Source organism: Scleropages formosus, chromosome 3, assembly GCF_900964775.1.
Source record: "Scleropages formosus chromosome 3, fSclFor1.1, whole genome shotgun sequence".
Lineage (NCBI taxonomy): Eukaryota > Metazoa > Chordata > Actinopteri > Osteoglossiformes > Osteoglossidae > Scleropages > Scleropages formosus.
In genome coordinates, this window is record NC_041808.1 from 39,882,858 (window position 1) to 39,894,288 (window position 11,431).

General features: G+C 44.5%; 1 gene segment (V, D, J or C); it reads right to left on the reverse strand.

Annotated features, from left to right (window-relative positions):
* LOC114910224 (Ig heavy chain V region 6.96-like) overlaps nucleotides 1-4,727 on the reverse strand; it is a gene marked incomplete at its 5' end in the record, with an annotated part of 32,046 nt that extends 27,319 nt beyond the window's left edge. Inside the window, 1 exon segment of the V gene segment in view lies at nucleotides 4,440-4,727. Within this exon segment, the coding sequence occupies nucleotides 4,440-4,727 (288 nt within the window).
* Nucleotides 4,728-11,431: the final 6,704 nt, after the last annotated feature.

Here is an 11,431-nt window from a genome sequence, read left to right on the forward strand (position 1 = left end):
GAAACCCTGAGACGTGACGAAATACCGGACAGGAACGATGGACCAGGACTGAAGAACAAGAGGCAGGAACTGACGGGACGGGCACTCGGGACTGGAACATGCACACCTAGGAAACAGATTGTGCGAACAAGAGACTGCGACTCGCCAAGAGAGCACAACAGAACCGCTGATTAAGAATCCGCAAGTAGTTCTGCTCCGCTGGTTCCTTTTATACCCCCGTGTCCTATGAGACTGTGAGGTGATACGTGGATGTTACCTAGAGGCACTGAGTGGCGCCGCCTCTGCCCAGAAGGGGCAGTAACCCCATGGGACGTGACACTGACGACTAGGGTGCAGAAACTAAGGCCCAGTTAGCGTGTTGTATCGCTACCATTTTTGTGAGCTTAGCCCTCCCATGTGTAGAGGGTTCAAAATTGAATAGAATAAAAAGGGAAGAGATGGCACCCGAAATTATTTTTTTTTCTTTTGAATTCCGCTCAGTTCTTGCAAAACAGTTTGTATTTGACCAGTGTGCGAATGCTGCTCAATAAGAGAGCCTGTAGGGGGCGCTGGCAATGATAAGGAACTTCTGGTTCTGGCAGAAGGGTCAAAAGTTAAAAAAATAAAAGTCACCGCCAGAACTGGTTACACGCTAATTTGCGCCTGGTCTCCTTATCACTTTTCAGTTCACTCCCACTCAGGCACCCTTGTCTGAGAGCGGGGTAACACATGCAACACTCCTTGGCATAACCCTTCTTTTCCCCAAAAAACACCACACACTACAAAGAATATGAATAAGAAAAAGTACACCTACAGGAATGGGGGCAGAGTCTTGTATAAACAGGCAAAAAACACACTGACAAAGGAGATTAGAGTGACTAAGAGAAACTACTCTGAAAAGCTGAAGAAACAGTTTTCAGCCAACGACCCTGCATCAGTGTGGAAAGGCCTGAAAGACATCACCAATTACAAGACACCATCCCCCAGCACCGTGTCGAATCAAAAACTGGCCGACAATTTGAATGAGTTGTATTGCAGGTTTGAAAAACCCTGTCTCACACCCCACACCCATTCTGACCTTCTCTCCATGCATCCACCAACACCTCCAGTAACCCCACTCTTCTCCTGTCCTGCTCTTCGGGTCTGTGAAGAGGATGTGTGTCAGGTCCTCCGGAAACAGAAGACAGGGAAAGCACCAGGCCGAGACCGTGTATCACCAGCCGGTCTAAAAACCTGTGTTGACCAGCTGGCCCGTATCTTCACACAAATCTTCAAGAGATCACTGAAGCTGTGCGAAGTTCCTTCCTGCTTCAAATGCTCCACCATAATCCCCATTCCAAAGAAACCCAAAATCACAGGACTTAATGACTACAGACCTGTCGCCTTAACGTCTGTGGTCATGAAGTCATTTGAAAGACTGGTGTTGGCCTACCTGACGGACATCACTGGACCCTTGCTGGACGCCTTGCAGTTTGCTCATCGAGCAAACAGGTCTTTGGATGATGTAGTCAACATGGGACTGCACTACATCCTGCAACATCTGGACAAACCAGGGACTTATGTGAGGATCCTGTTTGTGGACTTCAGCTCGGCCTTCAACACCATCATCCCACACCTCCTCCTGTCCAAATTAACCCAACTCTCTGTGCCCACCTCCATCTGTCGGTGGATCACTAACTTCCTGATAGACAGGCAGCAGCTAGTGAGGCTGGGAAAATTCTCATCCAACACCCGCACGATCAGCAATGGCGCCCCCCAGGGATGCGTGCTCTCCCCACTGCTCTTCTCCCTGTACACCAACGACTGCACTGCAAAAGACCCCTCTGTCAAGCTCCTGAAGTTCGCAGGCGACACCAGACTCATTGGCCTCATTCAGGATGGCAACAAGTCTGCTTACAGACAGGAGGTTAAAGAGCTGGCTGTCTGGTGCAGTCATAACAACCTGGAGCTGAACACGCTCAAAACGGTTGAGATGATTGTGGACTTTAGGAGAAACACCTCAGCATTTCCCCCACTCACCATCATGAACAGCACTGTGGCAACAGTGGAGTCATCCAGGTTCCTGGGCACCACCATCTCACAGGACCTGAAGTGGGAGCCCCACATAGACTCCATTGTGAAGAAGGCCCTGCAGAGGTTGTACTTCCTTCGCCAGCTGAGGAAGTTCAATCTGCCACAGAGGCTGCTGATGCAATTCTACTCCGCAGTCATCCAGTCTGTCCTCTGCACCTCTATAACTGTCTGGTTCTGCTCAGCCACAAAATCAGATCTCAAAAGATTACAGCAAATAGTCCGGACCGCTGGAAGAATCATCAGCACATCCCCCCCAGCTCTCCAAGAACTGCACTCGTCCAGAGTCAGTAAAAGGGCTAGCAAAATCATTCTAGACCCCTCACATCCAGGCCACCTCCTCTTCGAACCCTTGCCATCTGGCCGGCGCTACAGAGCACTGAGCACCAGGACAGCCAGACACAAGAAAAGTTTCTTTCCTCAGGCCATCTACCTCATGAACAGCTAATTCCCTCCCTAGAGAGTAAACCAGTGCAATACATAATGCTATTTATATTTATAACTTTTTATCACATCATATCTCTTACTCACACTCCCTTGCATTTGTAACTAGTGGCTATTTTTGTATATAATATTGGGTACTCTATATTTTCATATATTTTTCATCCCTTATTCACATACTCTATCTTCTCATCTGTGTTGTCACTGTCATTCTGTCTGTGCTGTGGAAGTTCCTGTCACCAAGACAAATTCCTTGTATGTGCAAACATACCTGGTAATAAAGCTTGTTCTGATTCTGACTCTGATGAACAGCTAAATGCCCCCTAGGGAGTAAACTGGTGCAATAAACAACACTATTTTATATTTATATTTATTTTTCACATCATATCTCTTATTTACTTTCCCTTGCATTGTATATAAGATACCTGTACAAACATATAATGTCTAGTGTCTATTTTTGTATACTGTGTACTTTATACTCTATATATTTTTCTTTTTTTATTTTTTATTAGCCCACTCTACTTTTATTATCTGTGTCTTGTCACTATCATTCTGTCTGTGCTGTGGAAGTTCCTGTCACCAAGACGAATTCCTTGTATCAATAATCTACGAGGGAAAATGGAGGTAGATACTGGGGCAGCTGTTTCTGTGATTTCAGAGAAGTTGTACCACCGTAAATTCTACAAAGTAAAACTATCTCCATCTAATTGTGTTTTGAAAACGTTCAGCAAAGAGTCCCTAGAGCTAAAGGGTAAAATCACAGTAAGAGTGAAAAGTAAGGAACAAACACACATGCTGGACTTGATGGTTGTGAAAGGTAATGGGCCATTTCTAATGGGTAGAGACTGGATTAGTCACCTGAATCTATATTAGTCACACATAAGCAAACTGACTAGTGAGACAGTGGAGCAGTTGTGTGACAGATACTCCTCAGTGTTTCAGTCAGATTTAGGGATGCTTAAGGGAATCAGTGCTAAACTCCATGTAGTGCCAAAATTTTGCAAGCCACGCACTGTGCCCTGTGCTGTGAGATATAATGTTGAAAAAGTTATGTAAGCTAGAAGCAGATGGTGTCATCTCTCCTGTCAGTTACAGTGAATGGGCAGCTCCTATTGTGTGTATTCCCAAAAAGGACAATAGTGTAAGGATATGTGGAGACTACAAGGTTACTATTAACCCTTGGTTGGAAGTAGAGCAGTATTTTTTACCTCAAACAAAGGATTTGTTTTTTAAATTGTCAGGAGGTCAGAGATTCACTAAATTAGATTTGTCTCACGCTTATCAACAAGTACCACTAGAGGAAAGCTCCGAACGATACCTTACATTCATACACCAAAAGGGTTATATACCTACAATCGGCTACCGTACGGGTTGCTAGTGCTCCAGCCATTTTTCAGAAAATTATGGATCAAGTACTACAGGGCATGGATGGTGTAATATGTTATTTGGATGATATCTTGATCACAGGAAGTGACACTGAAAAGCATATGAAAGCATGTCATTGATGTAGAGGGTTTTCACCCCATGAAAGAAAAGACTGATGCAATTGAAAAGGTTGCTGTTCCCATAAATGTGACAGAACTCAGGTCTTTCTTAGCCCTGCTGAAATATTTTGTCAAGTTCATTCCTAATCTTTCCACCATCATACAGCCCATGACAGAGTTGTTGCATAAATATGTGAACTGGAAATACAGCTCTGTATTAGACTGACCTCAGAAACATTTATATTTAATCAAATCCATATTATGTGAACAGCAGTAGTTCTAAGTCCTCATAAATTTAAAGTGGACATCAGTTCATTAAACAGGAGTTACCAGTTTCAATTAGTTCTAGAACAGTTCCATGTGGACAAGAAGAACAAGAGAGTGCTGCATGGACACACCTCAGTGACCCTCAGTGTGAGATGTACTGGAGCAGTTATTGTACAGCCCTGCAGTGTCTCCACTCACTGTGTCTCTCGCACAGTAATAAACTGCAGTGTCTTCGTCCTTCAAGTTGTTCATCTGTAAATACACCTGGTTCTTGTTGTTGTCCCTGGAGATGGTGAATCTGCCTTTAAAAGAGCTGCCATAATATATGTAGCTACTGTCATAAATAGAAGCAATCCATTCCAGTGGCTTCCCAGGAGGCTGTCGGATCCAGCTCATGTAATAGCTACTGAAAGTGAAGCCAGAAGCCGTACAGGTGAGTCGATGAGATTCTCCAGGCTTTTTAACTGCTGCTTCAGACTGAGTCAGTGTCTGACCAGTAACACCTGTGGACAGAAAACAAACATTAAACCTCCATCTCAGTACTCAAGAGCAGACACAGCTTATATGTGTCACTCAAATGTACCTGTTAAGCATGTTGTCATTATGAGGAGAGCAGTTAAGAAGGTCATGGTGAATGTGTGTGACTGTGGTAAAATGTCAGTTGAAGCAGCCAGAACTCGGCGTTCGTTCCCTCTTTGCTCAGTGCACAGATTTAAATGTAGAAGGAAGAGCTCAGTTTGCATGAACTCCTCCCTCTGACTGGACAGGTGACACTCAGTTTAAAAGGAGGATTCAGAGCTGTAGGCAGGTCCACATGGAAGGTCTCACAGCAGGCACTTCATCCTCATTATTCTTCATCATCACTTTCACATGGATATACTATACTGTATAGGTGGTTCGACTGTATCCTTATACTGGCCTCCTAGGTAGTAGCCTCACCAGCCTGTCTCCATATATTCCTATTTGTCCCCTACAATAGGGTCCAGACCACTATGAACAGCTGCCTTTAGATAATCGGTTATGGGTAGTGATTGAGTATTGGCATATAATCCATTCTTAATTAAGATCATTAATGCTTATTAATTATGAACAAAATTATTGAGTCAATTGTGCATCATAATTAGGAATTTGAAATTAATAATAGTTCAAGTTTTCCAGTACCATGTACATGTATCATGAAAATCTTCCTGAATGCTTCTCCACGGACTATGGACAAAGACAATAGAAATACTGCACAAACAAGACACTGACAATGACAGTGAGTAGTGCAACAGCAATAGCAATAAATAATGGTAACAGTACTAACAATAATGCCAGTTTACAGTCAGAGAACTCAGAACGAGAGGATGAGAATGAGGATGCTTAAAGTGTCAGTGTAATTTACCAATGTGCTTGGGTGGAGCAGTCCAACTCTAGTTTGAAAGGCAGCACAATGGTTAGTGTTGTACATTTTTACAGCAGTGGGGTAAAATCTGTTCCTGTACCTATCTGTGCGGGTTCGAATAGACCTAAGCCGTTTTGCAGATGGTATTGAAGAGAAAATAGTAAATTATGTATAATTCTTGGTCATTCCTACCCAGTGAGCCATAAAATGTAATGCAATACCTGGTCAGGAAATACACCTCAGTGCTGTAGAGCTAATAAGAAAGACACTGTTCCTTTCTTAAGTGGGTGTGATGGTGCAGCTGATTTGGTCTGTGCTGCTTTCTGGTGGGTCTGGGGTTTGAGTCCCACTTGGGGTGCCATGTGATGGAATGGTGTCCCGTCCTGGGTGTGCCTCCAGCCCCCTGCCCTTCGCTGCCAGGCTAGGCCCCGGCTTGCCGCATCTCCACATGGGACAAGTGGTTTCACTCAAAGTGTGAGTGTCTGCATGTCTGTTCCACTCACAGTCTTTATTAGAGTGACATCCTCTGGCCAATGATAGTACTGCACTAAAATTCCTTCATGAGCAAGTGAATACACACACACACAAACACACGCACACGCACATTTTCAGAACCCCTTGTCCCATACAGGGTCACAGAGCCTACCCGGCAACACAGGGCGTAAGGCCAGAGAGGGAGGGGACACATCCAGGACGGGACGCCAGTCCGTCGCAAGGCACCCCAAGCGGGACCCGAACCCCAGACCCACTGGAGAGCAGGACTGCGGTCCAACCCACTGCGCCACCACACCCCCTCCCAGTGAATTCATTTATTTGTTTAACAGAGATGTTTCTCACAAAAAACACAATAGTGCATTAGAAAAACCAAAATAAAGTTGGTAGTTTAAAAAAGTTTATTTGCTCTCTCTCCAGTTGGGGGTGTGGTGCTGCAGTGGGTTTGACTGGGACCTGATCTGTGGTGTGTCTGGGGTTCAAGTCCCACTTGAGGTGCCTTGTGATGGAGTGGCGTCCTGTCCTGGGTGTGTCCCCTCCCCCTCCAGCCTTACGCCCTGTGTTGCCGGGTCAGGCTCTGGCTCCCTGCGACCCTGTATGGAACAAGCAGTTCAGAAAATGTGTGTGTGCTCTCCAGATGTTTCATCAAAGCATTTAAACCTGTGAATTCCTATTCGACCAGAACCTTTCCAACATGTTTAGCCAGTTTAGAATTTATGACAATTAATTCATTCTAATTAAAGTACATATTAAAATTCCATTAGGGATAAAGCAGCAATAAACACAATAAATGCTTTTTGAAGCAAGCACACACACAAACACACACACACACACACACACACACACACACACACACACACTGTCTGAAGCTTAACCCGGCAACACAGGGTGCAAGACCGGAGGGGGAGGGGACACACCCAGAACAGGGCGCCAGTCCATCGTAAGGCATTCCAAGCAGGACTCAAACCCCAGACCCGCCAGACAGTGGGGCCTAGCCAAGCCTGCTGCACCACCTCACCCCTTTTTTTACAGTATTTAAATGTAAAAGTATTTTTTTGCAACATTGATCCTTAAACAGGTGTCTAAACGGACTATGAGTCAGAGAAGCAGATACCCCCCTCACACCTGTGCTGTTTTTGTACAAGTCTCTGTCTCACTTCTCTCACTGTGAGTCTCTCGCACAGCAATACACAGCTGTGTCTTCAGCTTTGAGATGATTAATTTTCAAGGTGACGGTGCTCCTGTCATTGTCCCTGGAAATGGAGAATCTTCCTTTCCCAGACTCTGAGTAGTACTTAATCTGAGGTTAAAGTTCAACCCCCATGCAGTTAGCTGTGGTGTTACTGTTGAAATCCATTCCAGGCCTTTCTGTGGAGCTTGTCTCACCCAACTCATAAAATAATCTTTAAATATGAAACCAGAGCCAGTACAAGTGAGAGTGAATTTCCCTCCTGGACTGACCACCTGACCACCAGACTCAGTCAGAACTACATCACCTTGGGCACCTGGAGAGAGAAAAGAATTCATCAAAACAGTTGGAAACTTCTTCTCATATTCTGACATTGTTCAGCATGACAACATTTGCAAGGCAAACAGAACACGAATTAAATAAAAAGAACATTAAAAAAATTAACAACATGTTCAAGTCCACTTGGAGTTTAAAAAAGACTCACAGGAAGCAGCTGCCAGCAATAACAGCAGAGACACAGGGAACATGTTTGTGCTGAAGCTGAACTGGTGTGAAGATCTATGAGTGTCTCCTGCTGGGGTCTGTGTCCATCACTGGTATTTAAGAGTCAGGACTAAGTCATGTCTGCATACAATGGGGGTGTGGTACTATAGTAACTGCGTGGAAATTACAGGTATAAAGGAGGAAACTGTGCTTCTGGACTTTGGGCAGGACTGCACTAAAGAATGAAATTAGTCATAGAGCATAATTTGTGTATAATTATGTCACCGATTCCACAATATACACGTCCGCTGATAGAAGGTATTTTTGTGGTCAAGGGCAATAATTTGTAAACTGAAGTTTGTCAGTTTCAAGTCTGTCTTTGCTACTGCTGTTGTACCATTAAGAATGCTGTTTATAAGCGAGGACATCTGGTCATATTCCCAAAAGACCATATGAAAGTTTTTATCCACTCCAGAGACCTACAATTTATAAATTTGTCTCTCTCTATGGTGATTTTAAATTGTCATTATTTATCGATTTTTTTTTTTTTTGATAAAAGCAGCACATTTTGAAGGGAGGACACAGATTGGTTAATCATTTCCTTTATCCCTGCATGTCTTCATTTTCAACCAAAGTAAAACATGCAAACTCAAAACACCCTGAATCAGATTCATACCTACTGCCACGCCCATACCTCCGAACCGACACGGAACACCTGGGACGCAACGCAGACTGCAGCATAAAAGGCTGCGTCAGACCAGCAGCTGATGCGGAACCTTGATCTGCCTCCTCGTTTGCGACCTTCTAGCCATTTCCTGTTCCCGAACGCCTTCCCCGATCCCGTCCCTTGTTTCCACCACCCAGTACCTCTTTATGATCATCGACCTCTTGCCTGTGTACCGACCTCGCCTTTTGGATTCTCCCTGTTACGACGTTCGCACCTCGAAGACCATTCGCCTGTTCTCTGACCTCTTCTCTTGGATTTCCCCGAAGACACCACGTATACCGCTCTGCACTTGGGTCCGCCGCTTCCTTCCAGACCTAGCCATGACACCTACAATCAAATGTTAACGCAATGTTAGGCACCAGTGTTTCCTGCTGCAGTACCTTGCTCATTAATCAACAGTTGTAGGTTTGCAAAACAGGTACTTCGACAATACTGGACTTTCCTGAAAGAGATTTTGTAAAACATTTTCAGTGAGATGTTTTTTTTCTTCAATTTGGTCTGCTGCTTACACCATGACCTTGTTCGATGAATGACAGAGACACACTTGAGTGACCCTCAGTGTGAGATGTACTGGAGCAGTTATTGTACAGCCCTGCAGTGTCTCCACTCACTGTGGCTCTCGCACAGTAATAAACTGCAGTGTCCTCAGTTTTCAGCTGCGTCATGTGCAGGTACAGATTAGAGCTGTCTTTAGATGCCCGGAATCTGCCCTGTACAGACTGCGCTGTGCTCTTGTATGAATCAGAGTAGTAGTAGATGATCCACTCAAGTCCTTTTCCAGGAGCCTGTCTGATCCGGTTTATATAAGCGCTCCCAACACTGAATCCACTGCAGGCACATTTTAACGTGAGGGAACCTCCTGGAGATCCCATCTCTGATTCCGGCTGAGTGAGAACAACCTGAGACTGAACACCTACAGAGAGAGAAATGTGGGTTCAACATGAGAGAGTCAGTATCTGAAATGGCCTTGAAGAGTCTCTTTACCCTCCATGTAACAAAGGCAGAGACTCACAGGAAACAGCTGCCAGCAGCAGCAGCAGAGCTACAGAGAACATGGCTGGTGATGGAGATGAGCTGATAGGAGCTGTTCTTCTCAACTCTCCAGTCCTCAGGTTGACTGAGGGTCAGAGACTCAAAGCTGCACTTTAATAGGGAGGTGGGAGGAGGGAGAACAGTTTTGCATGAGGACGAGTGCATAATATGTGATGTGTGTCGATGTAACATTTCTCTAAAAAGTCAACTGACTTTCAACTTTTTCTGATATTCATTTGAGGAGGTATATAAATTTTCGTACATTCGTCACTGAAGATTCACTGTGCTTTAATTTTACATTATTGTATATTCTAACAAAATACAGAATGCAGTAACAACAACATGCAGCTCATAGTTAACAGAAGTGGATTTCATCACCAGATAAGAGTTAGAAATGTAGATAGGTGATTCTTAAAGCCCAGGCTCACCAGTGCCACTATTTGTACTGGTGCACATTTCATGAATAGTTACTTATTGAATTCATAGGAAAAAAAGAGATAGTTGTAAAACTCAAGCATGGGACCACCAAGTTGTCAGAGCTGGAGGACCTCTGCACTCTTGATGGGGTGAAGAGAGTGATCAGGCCTTGAAAGTACTGGAGGGCAAATCCTTTGACCATTTTAAAGGCTGTGATGAGAGTTCTGAACTTGATACAAACAGTCATGGAGTAAGATGAGGAAGGGAGGTGTACAAGAATGTTTTGGCAGGTGGAACACATCTCCTGCAGCAGCATTCCGGATCAATTGAAGAGGTTTGAGGCCAGAGGCTGGAAGACCAGATAGAAGGGAGTTGTTGTAGTCCAAGCAAGATATCCTCATAACTTGGTCAGGAGCTCTATAGAGAGTATTGTGAGATATGGGCAGAGGTATCTGCAAGATCAGCTTATGGCTTAATTGTGTCAGCAGAAAACTTATTACTATACTGCAACATTTTCTGATCACTGTAAAAAAGCTGAAGAAGAGGAAGGATATTTTTAAGGAATTACTGATGTTTCAGCTCCAAGTTATTTGTATAAAGCACAAAGGAAAAGCAAAGCACCTGTTTTTCAACAAATTCCATGGGGATGAAATCAGATTATTCAAATGTAAATGAATGGTGACAGATTCATTACTAATACCATAATACATCTTCATAGCAGGGATGAGCCTCTTTGCTCCAGACAACTCTGACCCAGCCTTTACATAATCGGTTATGGATAGTGATTGATTAATAGTATTGTGATGGCGCTGGAGGGAGCTGAAATAGCTCTGTGGAAATACACACACACACACACATTTTCAGAACCGCTTGTCCCATACGGGGTCGCGGGGAACCGGAGCCAACCCGGCAACTCGGGGCGTAAGGCTGGAGGGGGAGGGGACACACCCAGGATGGGACGCCAGTCCGTCACAAGGCACCCCAAGCAGGACTCGAACCCCAGACCCACCGGAGAGCAGGACTGTGGTCCAACCCACTGCGCCACTGCACCCCCTCTGTGGAAATAGTTATGATTAATGTTTATTTCTGTACGTAGTTTGGTGTTGTTTTATTGTTCATGCACAGTTCATCACAAGGGGAATTCTGGGAAGTTCTGGGGGGTGGCCCCTTAACTGTTGGTCACAATAGGGGGGCTGGGAGTATCTTAGTTGAACTCTCCACTGTTCATGAGTGACTCAGTACTGTCTGGAACGTCTTTGTTAAGACCGCTGAAAAAGACACGGACACAGTTAATAGAGAATCTGTTCCTTTTACCCCGACTCCTGAACCTGTTTCTAGTAGGTCCACGGAGGAACGCTACACTATTTGATTCAAGCAAAACACATTCTTAAGGCTCATCAATCCGTAAAATGATATACTGTACACGCTGTTAGTCTTACTTTGTGCCAGGAGGCTGTGTGTGTCAT